We start from the raw sequence: 20,026 nt of genomic DNA on the forward strand, positions 1-20,026 counted from the left end.
TACAAAGTGCTAGTCATTACTGATAAAGCCCTGAAAGGCTTAGGTCCAGGGTACTTAAGAGAACGCCTCCTTTGTCATCAATCCTGTCTGGTTGGTTACAGTTTTTGCCAGTTTGGTGGCAACCAGGGTGGATTTGATTTAAATCAAACTGATTTAAATCACGATTTAAATCACGATTTAAATCACTAGCAGGGTGGATAAAAATCAATGATTTTTTTAAAAAAATCAAAAAAATTGGATTTAAATAAAAAAATCAGATTTAAATCAAAAAAATCTGATTTAAATCAAAAAAATCCATTTTTTTATTTTTTTAAAAAAATCATTGATTTTTATCCACCCTGGTAGTGATTTAAATCGTGATTTAAATCAGTTTGATTTAAATCAAATCCACCCTGGTGGCAACTCAGGGCCAGGTCTTCTCTGTGGATGCCCCAGGGTAGGGATGTGCAAACAGGTTTGACGTCGAACGGGTTCGATGATTCGGGGTCGAACTGAACCATCCCCTGTTCAGTCCAACCCTGACTGTTCGGGAGTTCTTGGACCATTTTTTATTTTATTTTTAAAAATGTGTTTACCTTACCCCCTTTGGGGGAGTTGTTGGAGGTGGCAGGGGGGTCTGTGGAGGTCCCCCCTCCCCCACCGACCTCCCTTACAGCCCAAACCGCCCCATTCGGGCCTTCCCCTTCCGGCATGGCGGCTGTTTTGGTGTCCACCGCACCTGTGTAATTGGCCTCTGTGTGGCCTGGATCATGCAGAGGCCGATTGCACATGCAGTGGTCTCCAAAATGGCCACCATGCTGGAGGGGAAAGGCCCGACTGGGCCAGTTTGGGCTGTAAGGGAGGCCGGCGAGGGGAGGGGGAACCTCCACAGAACCCCCTGCCACCTCCAACAACTCCCCCGAAGGGGGTAAAGTAAAAAAAAAAATTTTTTAAGGTCCATGAATCCCCCCCGGGCCAAACTGAACTGGGGGGGTTTGAAGGGGTGTCGGACCGAACCGGGCCCGCCGTTTCTGTGCACACCCCTACCCCAGGGCTTTGGAATGCACTCCCTGTCAAAATAAGAGCTTCTCCATCTCCGATTGCTTTTTAAAAGATCCTTAAGAAACATCTGTTTTCTCAGGCTTTTAATTAAAATTAATTTGAAACTGATTAATTGTTTTACTCTGAAATTGTTTTAACTGTTATTCTGTGTTAATTGTTTTATTTTTATATTGTAATTTGGATTATGTACACTGCCCCCCCCCCATATATTTATTTATTCAGGTGGTATATAAATATGATAAATATATCATTCTCCCTATGCCTGGAATTCCCACTCAGAGTTTCCACGACTTCATCTACTTAAAATCCCTCAGAATCTTCCATAGCTTTAACTCCTCATCTTTGCTGCAACTGAAGAGAAGCTTAGGTATGTCTATCTGCATTAGCTCCTTTTCATCCTACCTTACTCTTGCCTCTCCAGTTTCACTGTTTTGTTACCTTTGCCTTTCCTCCTGCTTTTGCCTCCCCAGCTGTTGAAATATAGACTGTAAACTCTTCAGGGGCAGGGCCTGTTTTGCTTTACTTCTATAAGTCTATAAAGTGCTATTGACACTCAAGGCACTGCATAAACCATCACCTTGAGGCCACTAGTCTGGGCAACTGTGTTCTGTTCAACAAAGTGAATGGAAAAATATTTACAAAAGAACTATTTTATATATTAGTCCATTTATGTGACAGTGGCTTTGATGAAGAAGCAGACACATTAACATATAAATCAAGTCACATTGCACTAATCACACTTTGCAGAGCAAGCACGTGAGGCATCAGTTCTAAATACTGATTTATTTTTTACAAAATCTGCTTACAATACTGGGATGATGACCCCACAATTTTCATCAAAATATTGCATCCCACTCTCTAACTTCCCCGAACAGTAAGAGGTTTCAGTGGCAATCTTTTATATCAGGGGTTCCTTAACCTGTAGTACTCCAGATGTTGCTGAAATACAACTCCAATCATCCTCAGGGACAATTTATTGTGGCTAGGAATGATGGGAGTTGTGGTTCAGCAACTTCTAGAGTGACTCAGGTTGGGAACCCCTGTTTTATATGATCAGTTTCTTTCTGAAGAGACAGTAAGGTAAAGTGTGCCGTCAAGTCGATTTTGACTCTTAGCGCCCACAGAGCCCTGTAGTTTTCATTGGTAGAATGCAGGAGGGGTTTACCATTGCCTCCTCCCACGCAGTATGAGATTATGCCTTTCAGCAAAGACTTAATACATTTTTATGCGTTTATTTGCAAATATACAGGTTGGCTTTGTTCCAGTGGAGCGCGCGCGCGCGCACACACACACACACACACACACACACACGACACAGCCAACATGTGCATAGCCAATCCACTAATCAGCAGTTTGGTGCGGAAGGGGTGTGTGGAATGATCAGAGTTCTGGGTGTGGGAGAGGGGCAGACATTGAATCCAGCACTTCAGTCCCCCTCCCAAACTGTCAATCAGTAGGATTTCAGCTGTGTTTAAAAGGTTTCATGTGCACAGCTCTGGCTTTGGAATTGAAAGAGCAATCATACATGCAGCTTCTGTTTGCACATACATTTTCCCTCTCCTGCTAAACAGGGATAGGCAACAGCCCTGCTCTTATATGTGCACAGCCCTCTCTGGACTGGGGCAGCTGAGCAAGCAAGGACTTGGAGATGGCTGGGCTTTAAAGCAACATCAGCTCCCAAACTGATATAGCCCAGGTTGTTTTTCCCCACTCAGTTGGGAAATCCAGACTTATGTCTCCACTTTCCGACTTCCAGTTTTCCTCCTGAGCTTAGGCGTAGCTATAATTGAGCGAAAGGGTTCAAAGAACACGGGCCCCCAGCTCCTGAGGGCCCTCCAGGTCCATCCCTCCCTATTTTCCTTCATTATCTCCCTCACTCTGGGGGGGACGCCAGAGAGAGGGATGAACACCGGCCCCCTCTCCCCTAGCTATACCCCTGCCTGCCATATACTGAGTCAGACCATTGGTCTACCTAGCTCAGTATTGTCTACACAGACTGGCAGTGGCTTCTCCAAGGCTGCAGGCGGGAATCTTTCTCAGCCCTGTCTTGGAGATGACAGGGAGGAAACTTGGAATCTAGATGCTCTTCCCAGAGCAGCTCCATTCCCTGAGGGGAATATCTTACAGTGGTCACACATCAAGTCTCCCATTCATATGCAACCAGGGTAGACCCTGCTTAGCTAAGGGGATAAGTCATGCTTGCTACTACAAGACCAGCTCCCCTCTCTTGTCACCAGCTCTTCTCCAAGCAGATCAGATGCCTCTTGTAGTCACCAGCCATCAAAAAGAATTAAAGAAAAATCTTTGGCTCACTGGTTACAGAACAGCTTAGAGATGGTTATCTTTCCTTTTCACACAATTGCACTCCCATTAAACATTGTCTGCAATATTCTGCTTCAACAGCAGTCTATACAACCCATTTGTTTGCTGGCAGAAGTCAGGCTCAAGCATTAAATTAAAGCACAGATTTATGAGAACATTTGGAACTGTGCAATTTTCTCAGGTCAGCTTGGTTTAATTAATTTCAATTTGCTTCAACTCTGATAAACCAGCAAATTGCACATATCAGAGACAATGTGTACTAATTCAGTTAGTTTGGGCTTGAAGGCTAAACAATTAATCTTGGCTTGATGATACAAGCAACCTAAATGAGTTATACGGGACTACAGCTGATGTGAGCAAGTTTTCAAATTTGTCTTAAAAACACCAAACAAACCTTTCAATTAACCTGAGCACAAGATGACAGATTATTCTGCTAAACATTATACTGTACTGGCATGGTAATGCCAGTATAGTTAGGATGAGGAGTTGTTTCAGCATTCTACCATTGTAAGCTCTGAACATTCTATGGGTTAGAAAACTAAAACTATCTGTTCAATCTGCTTGAAAGTTTCCAGACATCAATAGGTGGCAAATAACATCACCCCTCCAAATCTGGTGCAGTTCTGAAGTAAAATGCCTGAGGTGCAACAGTTTTCAAAACTGAGACAAACTTTAGAAAATGTTTTTTGTCCATCTCTTCTAATATTTTTAGTATCCCTTTCAATGTTGTTGTTTTTTAATTAAGTATACATCAAAGCATAGTCCTGCATTGGGGTGGGGGGAGGGGTATCCATCCAGTATTTCCTGAGTTATTAGCTTTGAAGTCTCCCTAATAACAAGTCACGGATCAGCAATTTTGCCAACTGAGGATTCTGAACAGAGGCACACTTTGCCATGGACCTTGGGGATTTGGTCCTTGGCCTCCTGTCTCCAGGGGGGCCCTCCAAATGTTCTTGGAGGCATCCCCAGAGCCTGCCGCTGCCCTGCCCCACTGCTGCCCACAGGAGGGGGGTCAGGGGCAAGTTAAATCTTTAAAAAAAAACTTGTTTCAACTGCCGCTGTACGGTGGGGATGGTAGCAGAGACAGGGGGCAGCTGGCGGGGTGCAGACTGAGGTGGGGGCAAGACCTCCTTCCCTGAACACACCTGCCGCCCAAATGGTAGGACCGTTTCCGGCCCATTTGGGGCCTTTGCATGCATGCGCAAAGGCGTCTGCCACCTGTCTTCACATCCCTGCGGCATCTGAAAAAGGTTTTTTTAAAATAAAGATTTAACTTTCCCCCCCATCACCCCTCAATCCGGGGGGGTGGCGGTCTCCAAAGCCCTTCAGGACGGGGCTCCAAAATTATTGAGGTGCGCTACTGGCTCTGTAACCAATTTTGGGAGGGGCAAGTCCTGGAGAGTGCCTTTCTGGTTCTGAATGCAGCTATTTGATAAGGAGAATCGATGAGCACTCTGGCACTTCTATAGTTAAAGAAACATTCCCTTTCCCTTCCTTTTCCTTTATGAATTTCTGTTCCTTCCCCCTCCACTGAGACACCCAGTGAAAGTGAGGGGGAGTTGTGAGGTTGTTTGGAGCAGCAAATGCAGGGTTCAAAAGTATCCTATATGTGCACTGAAAATAATGTGTGAAAATAATGTGTGAATAACTGTATATCTGTGTACAGATCTCTAAGAGCATATCCTGCACACAAATTACCAGTGAGCTGAACCTAAGTGAATATGGCTTCGCTCTCACAGAAATACATGAAGCTGCCTTCTACAGAGTCAGGCCATTGGCTCACCTAGCTCAGTATTATGAGGGGGTGCCAACCCCGGGTTCCTCAGATGTTGTTGGACAACCACTCCCATTATCCTGACTATCAGCTCTCCAGGGTTTCAGATTGGGGTTTGCCTGATACTAAGTAGTTCTCACATAGTAGGGGCTGAACTGAGTGGCAAAATACACTTCTGTCTCTTGGACCACTGTCCAGAGGCCTCCCCTCCAGGAATAAAAGTCTGCCCTCCCTATTCAAAAGAGCACTTCGCTTTTCAGGGGAAGACTTATATGTGGATTCCCAAGAAACACACTTACAATGCCTTGGTAAAACTAGCTGTCATCCTTGACAAATATCAAGGAAGAAATATGCTGGAACTGTACTTAAATCCCTTCCTCAGCTCCTTTCTCTTCACACATCCTTTCCTCCCCTTTATGCAGGGAGAATACTGAAAGGTGCCTTTTCAGTCCCTCACAGTTCATTCTCTCTCAGTGACAGATGGCCACAAAACCAGCCTATAAGACAAGAGACCTAGCCTGGAAGGAATACTGAGAATTGCTGCTGGCAAACCAACGTTTTGGCATTTTGTTTTAAATGCAAGAATAGTTTCATTCTAAATTACGTGGAATCCAACTCAAAAATGTCAATGCATGCTTGCCATCCACCTGGGATTTTGTTTCTTATTTGAAATGCCACCTTACTATCGCATTCAGCTTCTATGAGAAATGACAGTTTGTAAAATTTGAGACACATCTTCCCATAGATGTCTCCGAGCATCCTCAATAAGCAAGACATTCTGGCCAGTTGGTGTCAAGCCAATTGCTCAGACAACAGGCCGATATACTTTTATATAACACAGGAGTAGCCAACATGAGGCTCTTCAACTCTTGCTGGACTACAACTCCCATTATCCCCAACTGCAAATTGCAACTGAGGGTGATGGAAAGTTGTAGTCCAACAACAACTGGAGAGCTACAGGTTGGTCACCCTGATATAGCACTTTAGGGGGGGCACAGCATACCACCAGTGTTTCCTCTAAGGCGTGCGCATGTGCGTGCGCTCCCACTTTTTTTGATGTCCACTCAGTTCATTTTAGATCCCGCTCAGGTTGAATCAGGAAGGCCCCACTCTGAATGCATGTGTGCACATACTGCCTTGATACTGCCACCCAGAACAAAACTCATGCCATACACAGATGGAAAAAAATTAGAGAGAACATTGCATGTCACATACATATATGAAGCTAACCATTTGAAAATAAATAGAACTAAGCAAAGACCTTTGCTCAGCATTTGTACACTGCACCTCAATGGTTCAAAGTACTTCACATCCATTATCTCAATCATCCTTACAACAGCTCTATAAGGCAGGCTGGTGCTGTTATCCTTCTATTGCAGATGAAGGGCTGAGGACAGGGGCTTACTTAAGGTCATCTACTACACACATTACGTAAAGAAAGGTTTGGACAGTCCCCCGCCGGTTAACACTCTTAATCATTGTCAGGATTCTGCACCGCCACCAACGCCTGATTTACAAGGCAGTGTTGGGAAAAGTGGGATCCCACCTCTGCCTACAGCTGGAAGCAGGTGGTCTTCTAGGCCCACTAGACCCAGAGGGAGAGCTGGAGATGAGGACAGAAGGGGAGTGGGTGGGTCAAGAGAGACAGGGAGGTCTGGCATGAGTTGGATGAGGTCAGTGGTAGGGGTGGGACCTGGAAGGCACTTCAAGGGGTGTGGAGGATGTACAGCTCTGATTTCACTCAGCAAGGCCGGGGGTGAAATGGATGGGACAAAGGATGGGTCTGGGACCTCCAGAGAGAAGTTAGGTCAGGGTGAAGTAAGTCCAACAGGAAGAGGAACTGAAAGAGTCACCTCCCTCTCCTGTATTTCTGAGGCCCTTGCTGGAACCAGCAACCCAGCTTGTGTCAGAATAGTCATTATGCTATACCAGTACATACAGATACATGGTATGCATGAAGCTGCTTCCTACTGAGTCAGATCATTGGTCCATTTAGATCAGTACTGCCTACTCTCACTGGGAGTGGCTCTCCGGGATTTCAGGCAGGGCCCTTGCCCAGTTCTGCCTGGAGATGGCAGGCAAAGAACCTTGGCCTTTCTGCACGCAAAGTATGTGTTTTGCTACTGAGCTATGCCCCTCCTCCTACTAGCTGCGCAGTAACTGGAAAGTCATAACACACATTTATTTTATCTAAAGTTGTAAAGGGCAATGAAGCAACCTTCATCATAAAAGTATAAAAATAGGATCATCAACCTGACCAACTCTGGCAGGCAGTGTCATGCAATCCCCAGGTTAGCTTTGTGAAATACTGTACAGTAAAAACTGTTCATTTGTGGAAGGCCATATTGGGGGCATTTTGGGGAAGCACTATGCCTTGTACAAATGTGTCCAGCAGAAATACATCAGGTACTTCTGTAGCAGCTAAACATAGATTTCCAGAACATGGTTTATGCCTTCCTGCTTTGGAATATCATTCAAACTGTAATTTCCTGTTTAACCGTTTCATAATGAAACACTGTTGGATGTTATGCAATTCCAATCATTTGTTACAATTACTAATTATTTTGGAATACTTTAAGGCTTCAATCATAGTCAGAACATCTTAATCATATTTGTACATGGCAATGCAGCTTAGCAGATATGTTCACAGTATTGACTCAAATCTTCTCTCTGAGCACTGCATTCATACCATGCAAGAACTGCTTTAATCTAAAATAAATTATGTATTCAGAGAGCAACTGGCAACAAATCTAAGACAATGGTGTGAGCCAAGGTCATTTGTCCACCACAGCACTGCCAAGATAAAGATATTTTAACTTGGACCTCTGTGTGCAGAAATAATATTAAGTCATGATAAAAGGAAGGGGGGGATACTTCTCCCTCCCCTTAATATAGTTGTATGAATTGAGGGAAACCAAGATTACGCAGCCCTAGATGTGTGTAAATGTGGCTGGCTTTAAGTGAGTAAAATGACATCTGTTCATAGAGGATTTGGAGCAAGAATGGTTTAGCAATCTGGGAGGAAATGGGTAGTCCTACAGCCATAGGGTGCACACTTTGTATGCTTAAGGACAGAGATTACATTCCTGGCACCGCATATTAAAAGGATCTAAAGGGGAGGGGAAAGGTTCACGCAGAATATGTTTGAAGCCAGTACATGGCAGGGACTTCAGAACCTGAACAAAAAGCCTCATGGTCCTAGGTTGTCTGAGACCTAGTCTAGTGAGCTACCTGGGGCCATGTATGAGCAACTCTTAGAGATGTCTTCACACACAGAATGGGAATAGTCCATTACAGCTCCTGTAACTGACAGGCAGTAAGGTGACTCTGGTTTGGCCAGAGTTAGTATAAATATTCAGAGCCTGGCCTTCCTCCTGCTTTAGCTTCTCCGTTCCAGCCACTGGCCTCAGGAGCTATAAAGGCACCTTCCGAGTCTAGATTTGAGTATGGCCACCTACAACACCAGCTTGGCTCTGACACCATCCAACCATGGTCAGCTCTCAGGAAAAGGGGTCAGTGGTAGTTGACAAGTTGAAAAGTTGACAAGACCTAACTGAAACAATTGTCTTGAAAGCGAAGTTGACTTGTTTCAGGGGTTAAGAATGCCTCAATCTCCCCTTCCACATCTAGATGCATCATTAAAAAAAAAGTTGTAATAAACTCAAGTTACTGTGGTAACAAGATCAACAAGCCACTCCTAATACTATAGATAGTATGCACCCAGCTACACACCACTTAAACTTGATCACAATCCCTATTAATTTGTGCATATATGTGTGATACATATATTGCACACAGCATGGATTGTGCACAAAAAGGTACATATTAATAGTGTCTTTCGCAGAGGAACTGCCACCTCTTCACTTAAGTCAACAGAAACTAGAAATTTTGGGGGCAATGCATAACTCTCTCTTCTGCTTAACAGTCATCTCATGAACAGTCTGTTTTGCTATGAAAGTGATTTAGAACTAACAAAGATAACAATGGGTTTAATACGATAAAGTACTGATCTGGCTAAAATGTACTCCAAAGCTCACTGGGGTGGGAAAAGAGAGAGAAATAGAGAGAGAAAGCCATTGCAAGCCATGCATTTGTACTGTACATTTTTCAAACACGCAGTTGGGGCTGCCCAATTCAATGCCAGATATGCCAGGAAGAAAATTATAACAGAAGGGAAAACAACAAAACACCTTCAACTTGTTTTTCTAATGCTATATTTTATGAGGCTAGAGGAAAAAATATGAGGTATGTAATAAAAATACAGCATTTTCAAAGTCTTGTAAAACTTACATGCATCAGTTTAGATTTGTATACATTGACACGTATGGCTCAACCATGGCTTCTGGGGTACTTTGCATAATCAAGCAGAAAGCTAGAGGAATCAGGAAGCTACCAAAAAGTTGGTTTTCACATGACACCATTTGAAGTGGACAGAAGTGACTTAAAACATTGTTATGGCTAGGATCCAATGAGTGAGTTAATTTGGGGATGGCGGAGTTAATAAATAACATTACAATAAAATTTTTCATATAGAGCTTTGAACATTAAATGTGCTTTACTGATTTCTTTTCTAATCAGATATTTTAATTCAAGTACTTGTGGCTATTAAGAACAATTGTGAGATATTTATATAGCTCATAACATTAACCAGGGGTGTGCTTTAGTTTTGTTTACTATATAAAATAAACGTGATAAGTTAAACAGAATCTATTTAGGTCATCAGAAAAGCTTATAATTCATAATTTTCTGGGGAAACCCACATCACTAAGTGTAATTAAACCAAGGTATCTGAACAAGCCAGGATATGATACTGAATCCCAATTTTACATCTTGGTTTGTTTTCATATTGTGGTTAGAACAAACCAGGATTTTCTGGGTTCAGACATCACAATAAATCCCAGTTTGTTCTAAACAGGGATTAAAATTTCTTTCACTTACCCACAAAGGGAAATGGATAGTGAGCATGAGCAAGCCCACGACTCATGAATATCACGCAGAGCCAGGATTAAACCATGGCTCCAGAGGATGTCTGAACCAGGTCACTGTTACACATGCATGCACAAACACAACCCAGTCATTTCACAAACTGCTTTGAAATTCATTTCATCTTTAAAAGTGGCTTGCCATGTAGCATGGGGGAGAAGAAACGAAAGCTCAAAGTTCCTTGAACATGCAGAAAGAGCTGCATGGTTCTTTGGATCTTGGCCTGTTAGGGTTGCCAACCCTCCAGGATTGATCTGGAGTCTCCAGGAATCAGCATCAATTTCCAGCTAACTGCTGAAAGTAATCCTGGAAAGTTAGCGGTGTGATAGATAATGTGAAAAATATTGGAACAAAATATTGGACAGGGGAGAATCTTCAGGAATAGCTTCAGTCAGTTTGCAACCCTATGGCCTATTGAAAATGCAGATGTACAGGACATAATCTAGTGGCTACTAATAATGATTTTGAAAATGTCCACAGAACAAAAAAAGAGAGGACTTATTCTTTGTTTGCCGCACAGTAGTGAAGAGAAAGACAGCACATTAAAGTTGGAAACAAATTTTGCATAATACAAAGCAGGGTAGCAGGGGAGGGGTTGGGGGGCAGTCATTTATATTACATGATTCCCAGCTAATATGGAATCCTGCTGCTAAAATAAGATATGTGCTTGCCCAGATTTGTGATTTATGAACAACTTAAAAGTACCTTTTCCAGTGCATCTCGGTCAACCAACTCCTGCACAGCCAAAAGCTTGATGCTATAGGGAGAGAAGTACAGAAAATGTGTCATTTAAAGTCAGGGTGGATAAAAATCGATGTTTTCTTCCTTCCTTCCTTCCTTCCTATCAAGCAAATCATTTCTTAAAATTTAGATCAGAATTAAAAATAAATAAGCCAATCTACACTGCTGTCTAATAACCAAGTTAAGTCTGCCGACATTTTGTTGTGACATGGCGTAATCATCCTCATCACATGAACACATATGAACCTGCCTCATATCAGGTCAGGCTATTGGTCCATCTAGAGCAGTATTATCTACATTGACTGGCAGCACTTTCAGACACGCATCTTTTCCCAGCCCTACCAGGCGATGCCAAGGAGTGAATCTGAGACTTTCTGCATGCAAAACATGTGCATGTGCTTCACCCCTGAGCTACAGTCCCACCCTTCACAAATGTAGATTTGATAAATATGCAAGTCACCCTTCAAATGCTTCTGTGCTGAAACACAGACTGTACCATAGAGCAAAACCTGCATACAGGATGAGACGGGGGTGGGGGTGGGGCAGGCAGACATTTGACTTTTAAATAAGTTGGTTCACAGGTTTATGTAGATTGTTTGAAATATATTTGAGAGCTTTAGTCTGGCAGTGTTTTAATATAGCCTTATGCTGTAAAATGTGGCAGAGAGAGAGAAGAGGACAAGAAATAAGATGGCCTTTCTATCTGTTAACTTTAGCCAGGCTTTTGTGCTGACTCATGGAAAGCATGAGGTTCTTAAAGAAGCACGATCACCAAGCCAGGATTTATAGCACTGCATGGTGAAGGAGAGATCAATATATCTAGATGGCAGATGGCAACCTGGCACCAGTGCCTCATGTAGAAAGCCGAACTGATTGGACATCTTCAGTGGTTTTTACAGGACTTGCAGTGCAATTGATCTAAAAATAGGAGGCAGTTATTGCTGGCTGTCCAATATATTATACTTTTCCAAGGACTACAAAGGTTGGCAAAAAAAAAAAAAAGTTGTTTAGTGCCCGTGATATAGCCAGCCATGGAAAATGATCATCCATATATCACACAGGGGCCAGGAGACAAGCCTGCAGTGTGTTTTGAACTGTCAAGCAGAGGTGCACCTAGGTAATTTTGGAGCCTGGACCTAATGGCCTTTGGAGGCCCCACCCACACAGTATTTTAAACACATTTGTAATGCAATCACAGCTCTTGGGACAGACTAAAAAGGATTTGGGGGGCCCCAGGGGGTGTGGAGGCCCTGGACTTCAGCCCAGAAGTCCAGGGGTAAGAGTGAGTTCTGGCAAAAGGAGGGAGCTGCAGAAAGACCAGGCATGCTGGCAAAGAAGCCTCTTTACACCAGTAAGTCAGAGCAAGTTGTAACTCTTCATCCCAATTAAGACGAGTCAGGATTTGCTGTGACATCCACAAACTCAGCATATCATATCCTGGTTTGTTCTAACCAGTAGCTGATCCCAGTTTCATATCTGACCGGTTCAGAAACTTTGGCTATACTAATCTGGACTTTGCTGAATTCAAATGTCGCAGAAAATCCCGGCTTCATCAAAACAGAAGCACAAAACGTCCTTCGTAGGAGAAGTGGCTGGGGGGCACACAAGCCCAAGGTTCATGCACATTGCAAGGAACCAGGATTAAACAATGGTTCTGTCTAACATTTGAACTGGGGTAATATGTCCTAGCCAAGCCAACCCATCCACACTTTCTTGGCAGTTTGCCTCATTCCACCAAGGAACCTTGAATGTACAACAAACTCCACAGAAACATCAATCATCCACAGCAAATTTGTTTCACTCATACCTCTAATCCCAAACATTAACTGTAGAATTCCCTAAACTAGGATATACATACATCTCTCCAAATCCCACCAGTCTTTTAGGTACAATTTGGTATTTGAGAGTGGCTTCTCTGGAAATATTTATATGACCTTTTATTGTGTTTGTGTTTTTGTTTGTTTGTTTGCATTTGTATTGCAGGATTCAACAATTCCCAGGAACCAGCTTGCCATGGCACTTGAAAATTTAAGTGTGGCACCCAAGCCAGGCAATGGATGGATACAACTGGCAGGAGGAATGATCAAGCATGGTGGGAGTGGGTTTGCTCCCTCCTCCTCCTCCTCCTGGTCACTTCAATCCATCACCCTGCCAGGTCAGATGGATGCAAAACAGGAGGAGTGACCAAGCAAGGCAAAGCAGGTTGCTCTCTCCTCCTCCTGATCAGGCAAGTGATGGATGAGATGACCAGGAGGAGGAAGGCACAACCTGCCCCACTTGGCTTGCTCCCTTCTCATCCTGGATGCATCTATCCATTGCCTGCCTGGGCCAGATGAACGTGACCAGGAGGAGAAGGGAGCAAGCAAGGCAGGGAGTCTGCTCCCCCACCTCAAACACACAGCAGAAGGCATTGATGGGGGCAAGCACTGAGTCCAATCCACTCGTACAGAGCAGAGGGCAGTTTGGCACCTAAATTTTTTCTGAGCTGGCTTCTGGGGCCAAATAAGGTTTGTCAAGGCCCACTATATTGCATTTGTTTTGTTGATTTTCTGCTGAATGCTGTGAGCTGCTTCCCTGTCTCCAAAGGGCTCACAATATTAAAAATAAGAACATAAGGCAGACATCAGCAACAGCCACTGGAGGGTGCTGTGCTGGGGCTGGACAGGGCCAGTTGCTCTCCCCTTGCTAAATATAAGAGAATCATCATTTGAAAAAGGTGCCTCTTTGCTCAGTCACCAGCATGAAGTTTGATGATCAAAGAAAAACACAACAATTTGGAAACCAGCAAAATAAGATGGTCTTGCTAAAGTCTTTTCTAGCCACCATACACAACAGCTTTCAATTTCCCTGAGTTCAATGGGACTTGCTCCTTCCTGAGTGAGTTTGGAACTGCAGTCACCGGCCTAGTGCAGATATAATGCTGTTTGCACACCAAGAACCAGCCATGGGAAATGCATGGCCCTACCCTCTCATTCCACTACTCAACAGCCCTGTTGTGGGCTTTAACCATGGTTTAGCGGAGTGGGAGGATCAAGCATTCCCGAGACTGGCTCCTGATTTGCAAACCACTGTTTGCAGGAAGCCAGCATTACATCTGCACTGGAATTTAATCAATTTATAGTAGAACTTTGTTTTATGAAAGTTCTGCATTTGTAATAACACATACTTATTATATTAATATTAATTTAATAAAGGGCATTCCTATCTTACAGAAGTTAAAATAATTTCTAATTATGGAAAATACACGGTGTTATACATGTTCCATTAAACAAAACAACAACAACAACAAAAGCAACCACGATCAGGGAATGAATGATACAGGAGCCATCAGTTTTTGGAAGTTTTTGCCAGACAAGGAAGACTGGGAATAACAGTCTGTAAACCGCTTCACACAAGCAGCTAAATCTGGATTATCTGCCTCTAAACCAGGGCTGCATGCACATGTGAACCAGGACAAATGCCCCAAGGCCTAGTAGTCCAAATCTAGGTAACCCTGCTTCTAACCCTTGCTCTTAACCCAGGTTAGTGAAGAGCAGGGCCCCCGGTACGTAGGCTTGTCAATCATGTTCCTGGTGTTTTCAGGTCCTGACAGCTGGTCGCCATGTTTGTAAGAGTGCTGCAGCTTGAGGGGCTGTTTGCTGTGAATATGCCACTTTGCATAGCACACTCTATGGACCTGTGCTAGCAATGGCTTGAATAGGGCTGGGCCTGCCTCCTGTCCCCTCATGGCCAATCAGAACATGGCTGCTGATGTCATGGGGGTCCCTGCCTCCTGGCTGTGCAGTGCATTGTGGGAAGGTTCTCCTGGTCCTTGGAGGGACTTCCCTGATCCAAGCTCGTTGGCGTGGCACTTTGGGAGCAGAAGGCTCTGCTCGTCTATCCAGTATAGGGCAAGGACTCATCCAAGCCTCAAACCACCCCCTTCTGATCATGTGCAAGCGCCTTGTGTGTCTGTGTCTCTTTACAGAAACTGAATCTGGATGACTCATTTAACTGATTTAAAAAGAATCATACATAGTGGAAGCAAAAGGGCCAGCATTTCAATCAAAGAGCGTAAGAACAATAGCTGGCTTACGACTTCCAAATATAGAACACTGTTTTGCAAATAAATAACATTTTCTGTTGAGCTCCTTTGCTTTGTTCGTCTAATTTCCCTCATGGATTGTTTTTACATACTTCTGAAGAATCTTTTCCTCCATCTGATTCTGCATTACTGGTAGCCCTTTATTAAATTGTGACTTTTTTGTTGTTGTTGAGGATGTGCAAATAAAAAAGAGTCAATGACTTACCATCATTCCCTGACACAAACAAAGTGAAAAATAAAATTAAGGGGCTGTGGGAGGAACTCAGAAACAGCAGGGATTGTTTTTCTTCAGGATTTGTAATCTGAGGGGCTTAGTTCTGCATCCCTGCGAAACTGCTTTAAACCCTGAAAGCAATCAAACGTAGTTTAAGGTGTTTTTTAATTCCCTGTTTTAAAAGACTGCCCCAGTCAAATCCTATGCAGCTCTTTCAGTGAGAAAACTTTGATCTCCCATTAATTCCCAACAGTTTCTTGCTCCCTAAGGTGCCTTTTTGATCCACTTACGCATTACATCACAGTCTTTTAAAGATGTGTCTCCCAGGACCCCACACTGTGGCCAATTCAGATGTTACAGATTTCTACACACCAAAGCAACTTCCATGTAGGACAAAATATAAAACTGCTCGCTGGTCATCAGTGTCCAGGAGAGTCTTTCACCAGCTATGGCTCTATTTGGGGAAGTTGGACCTGACCTCAGCCACCCACGGATGTGTTATATCCAGATTGAATCACTGCAATATGTTCTGTGCAGGGCTGCCCATGAAGAAGCTTCAGAAGCTTCACCTGGTTCAGAATGCTGCGAAAAGGATGCTTGTGGCTACCATCATCACTTCATGAGCATTACAGCCACCTTGTGGCAGCTTCACTGGTTACCAGTTTGCTTCCAGGCTAGATTCAAAGCCTGGTTTTGAACTTTGAAGCCCTACACATCTTGGGGCTATAGGAACACAGGAAGCTCCCTTATATTGAGTCAGGCCATTGGTCCATCTAGCTCAGTATTGTCTACACCGGGGATTCTCAACGTTGGGTCCTCAGATGTTATTGGACTTCAACTCCCATAATCCCTAACCAAATGCCACTGGGGCTGGGGATTACGGGAGTTGAAGTCCAATAAGATCTGGGGACCCAACGCTGAGAATCCCTGGTCTACACTGACTGGCAGCGGCTATCCAAGGTTTCCTGCAGGGGTCTCTTTCAGCACTTCCTGCATGCAAAGCTGATGCTCTTCCAACTGAGGTATGGCTGCATTTGCCCATAGGAGTCTGCCATGGCCCTCAGTTCTGCATCAGATTCAGTTGGCAGGGACCAAGGACATGGTTTTCTTGGGCTGTGACCTCTCAGCTTTAGAAAGCTCTCCCAGAGGAGCTTCACCAGCCTCCCTCTCTTCAGATTTTTGAAAAAGGATTTAAAGACTCTCCTCTTGAAGCAGCCTTTCCAGTGTTTTAACCTACTGTCTGTACTAGTCCAATCTTTGAGTTTTAAACTTAATTTTAATTGGGATTCCCGTTTTTAGCCAGCTTTAGCCCAACATTTATACTGTGTTGCTGCTCATTTAGTTTTATTGTATATTGCTTCGTTGTGAGATATTGTTGGGAGCCATCCTGAGCAACATTGTGCTGGAGAAACAGGGTATAAATGTTTTAAATAAATATGCTGACGACAGATGTGCAGCTTTCACCCTGTGTATACACAGGGCAGAGCTATAGTCATTACTGCTTCTAAGCACAGGAACACAGGAAGCTGCCACATAACTGAGTCAGACCCTTGGTCCATCTAGCTCAGTACTGTCTACACTGACTGGCAGTGGCTCCCCATGGTCTCACACAGGGATCTTTCCCAGCCCTACCTGGCGATGTCAGGGACTGAACCTAGCACCTTCTGTATGCAACAAATGCATACTACTATGGAGCTACAGTCTCAGCATAGAACTAAATAGATATTTATAATAATTAGGCATGATGAATATCAACACCAACTTGTTAGTTATTTTCCTACCACTTTTTAGTGCACTAGGTGCTTCCTGTATTTCATTTGCCCTCACAGCCACTTTTAGAGTAGTGTTGCTACTTTTTTTTAGCCTACTTACCTTAAGTAAGCTTATGAGATCACCTGTCAGTGTGAATGTGTGTGCTCCCCCGCCAATCAACATCACAATGCCAAAACCATTATCGGCCAAATCAGATACAGTTGTAGGGATACCTCAACAGCACAGTTTGAGGCGATGCCCTCCACACCATTCAAGATGGCGAATGCCTGAATGTTTGAGATGGAACTGGGCTAACTTATGAACTGCATGATTTGAACTAAATTTGCTACAGCTGTAGGGACACATAGGGATGGCTCAAGAGCATAGTTTGTAATGATGTCATCCATCTCAAATCAATTTGGTGGACACATGAACGTTTGAGGCGCAAATGGGGGCCGATTTGGACTAAATTTGGTACAGCTGTAAAGACACATAGGGACACCTCAAAGGCATAGTTTGTGCTGATGTCTTCCACCCCAATTCAAGTTGTCGAGCACATAAACGTCTGAGGTTCAAGTGGGTTAACTTGTGAACTGCCTAATTGATCCGGACCAAATTTAGTCCAGTTGTAAGGACAGTGAAAGAAAAGTAGGCAGATTAGTTATGACTGTAACTACTTGGTTTTGGAGTGGGTGGGTGGGTTTATTTACCAGATTCCTGTGTCTTTAATAGCAGCCTGGCATAAATAAACTGAGCAAGCTCTTTCCATCAGGGAGATAAAATGATAGCAAAAGCTTTACTTGCTTGATTTGCTTGTATCATCTGTGAGCAGGGCCAGGTGGCAAGCCCAAGATAAATTAAGCTAGGAGTAGAGGTCTGCACAAAATCAGTTTGCCTGGTTCAGTTCGAGTCCGAAGTGGGCATCTTCAGTTTTGTGGAACCGAATCCTAACCCCAGGCTGGCTCAAATTTGAGCCAGTTTGGGGGTTCTAAACTAAAAAGAAGATACAAAAAACTACACACACACACACACACACACACACTTTACTCACTGACAACTCCCACCCCCAACTGGCCTCCCCCGGGTTCTGTAAGGACCATTTCACAAATGGCCAAGGAGCATGCTTGGTGGCCTCCAAAATGGCCATCAGCACCAGGAAAAGGGCCTGAATGTCCCAAAAATGGGCTGAAATGGCCCTTGCCAAACTGGGCCTGGTTCGGCGAAGGGCAAGCCACATCATGGCCAGAGGCAGTACCGTAACCTTTCAGCCCAGGTGACCTGAGGAACCACAGGGGTATGGTTGGCTGACCCAGAAGACTCTATATAACTGTCATTGATCCAAGTTTGGCTAGGCCCGAAAACCCTGTGTATGCTGCTCTGAGCTTTTTGAAGGAAAGACGAAGTGCAACATAAAACTATAAATAAGGAAGGCTGCAAGTCCCTAGTCAACATAAAATCAGTATTGATGCTAGCCTGTTTATCTGGAACATCATCAGAAGCTGAAAACCAACCCCAATCCGTTTGTTCCTCATACCTGCAGACACTTGAAAGAAGTAGTCGGAACAGAACCCCATGTGCCAATTCTTTAATGAGTGTTTTTTAGACAGAACTTTCTAATTCCACAAGCATCTTATTAGTTTTATGCGAGGAGCTGCATGACTGCTAAAAACCACAGTGGGGAAAATTAAGCTTGCAGCCCATTCTCAATGCCCCTTTATAATGTTTAAAAACCACGAAGTAAACAAGTAGATTTGCCCATTGGGATGCTGCTGTTTCCCACCCGCCCCCGCCCCCGCCCCCAATGAGGAGTTTAATGGTACTGATATATGAAAATCAAGCCTCAGATTAGCCAATAGTGGTAGGCTCAGACAGACATTGCTCTGTGTACTGCACACAAGCATTACCACTGCTTTAAATGCCAAATGTCAAGCACTTTTGATTTAAACGTTCAAGGAATAGTTCAGCTATCTCTGTAATTCTAACCAAGAGTACCATTCAATTTTCTCCCCGTTCTACAAGCCAACAAAACAGACTGAGTCTCTACTAACTAAGCCAAAGTTCTCTCATGCATGCTGGGGGACATCATTGAGGCGGGTCTCACGATCAGTGAGCCTCGAGAGGGTTATCAGGGAGAGCGGGCCCGCTCTTAGCCCACTCTCCCCGCAGATGAGCAGGGAGGCAGCCCTGGGCAGCTGGATTGGCCACCCACACAACTGCTGGCTCTGTTACAGAGAGGGCTGGGGGGGGGATCTGGGGCCACGCGGGGATCAGGGGCCGTGAGCGCGCAGGGCTTGCTGGAGAGACCCCCGAGGCGGGAGGCTGCTTTTAAGCCTCCCGGTCGGGGGTGTACTCGTGAGTTGCTGTGGCGCGGACCTGCGCTGCTGCAACACATGATCAAAAAACCGGGTTAGCGAAGCGCTCGCTCCACTAACCTGGGCTTAGGGGAGGGTAGTTTTAGCGGGTGACCCGCTTTGGTGAGACTGGGCTCGGCTGCGAGCCTGGTGGTTCTCACAGTCATACAAAATCGGGCTAGGCTCCCTTAGCCTGATTTTGTATGACCGTGTGAATAGCCTCATCTTTTTCTAGATAGTCTTGTAAGACCAGATCCTGATCCTAAGACCAGATCCTGACAGCAATTACATATTATACAATTTACTCCAACTTACACTGCAGCACAAATGCAACTGTGCAGGAAAAATCTAATCTCAAGGGATCCCCCACCCCCATAGCTATTTTATGCACAGAAACATCCAAGGGACTTGCTAGAATCCAGGACACACCTCTCTGGGGAGCACATTATAGACATCAATATAGAGAATAAATGGATCTTTGACGTAGCAGCTACATAATAAGTCAGGAATTCCCTTTAGAGGACTAGAATGAACTTGGGGGGTGGGGTTAGTGTTGAGAGAATAGAAGGGAGGTTTGGAGGGTTAAAAAGAAATCAGTTCTGCTTGGTCCTATAGTGGTGGTACAAACCCAGGTGCAACATACCGGTGAGGAAATCTGTGCAGTTGCACCCACTGCAAGCAGATGCTAAGAAAAATGTATGGCTGCCAGAGAAAGCCTCACCTCAAATTTGAAAATGGACTGAACACGCCCCACTCAAGATGGC

At 44.2% G+C, this 20,026-nt stretch overlaps 1 protein-coding gene across 1 annotated transcript in view; it reads right to left on the reverse strand.

Annotated features, from left to right (window-relative positions):
- EEPD1 (endonuclease/exonuclease/phosphatase family domain containing 1) overlaps positions 1-20,026 on the reverse strand; it is a 76,056-nt gene that overhangs the window by 21,759 nt on the left and 34,271 nt on the right. Inside the window, exon 2 of the mRNA XM_053261330.1 lies at positions 10,826-10,877. Coding sequence (XP_053117305.1) covers positions 10,826-10,877 — 52 coding nt within the window. The remainder of the gene's footprint in view (positions 1-10,825; positions 10,878-20,026) is intronic.

This window comes from Hemicordylus capensis, chromosome 6 (genome assembly GCF_027244095.1).
Source record: "Hemicordylus capensis ecotype Gifberg chromosome 6, rHemCap1.1.pri, whole genome shotgun sequence".
Lineage (NCBI taxonomy): Eukaryota > Metazoa > Chordata > Lepidosauria > Squamata > Cordylidae > Hemicordylus > Hemicordylus capensis.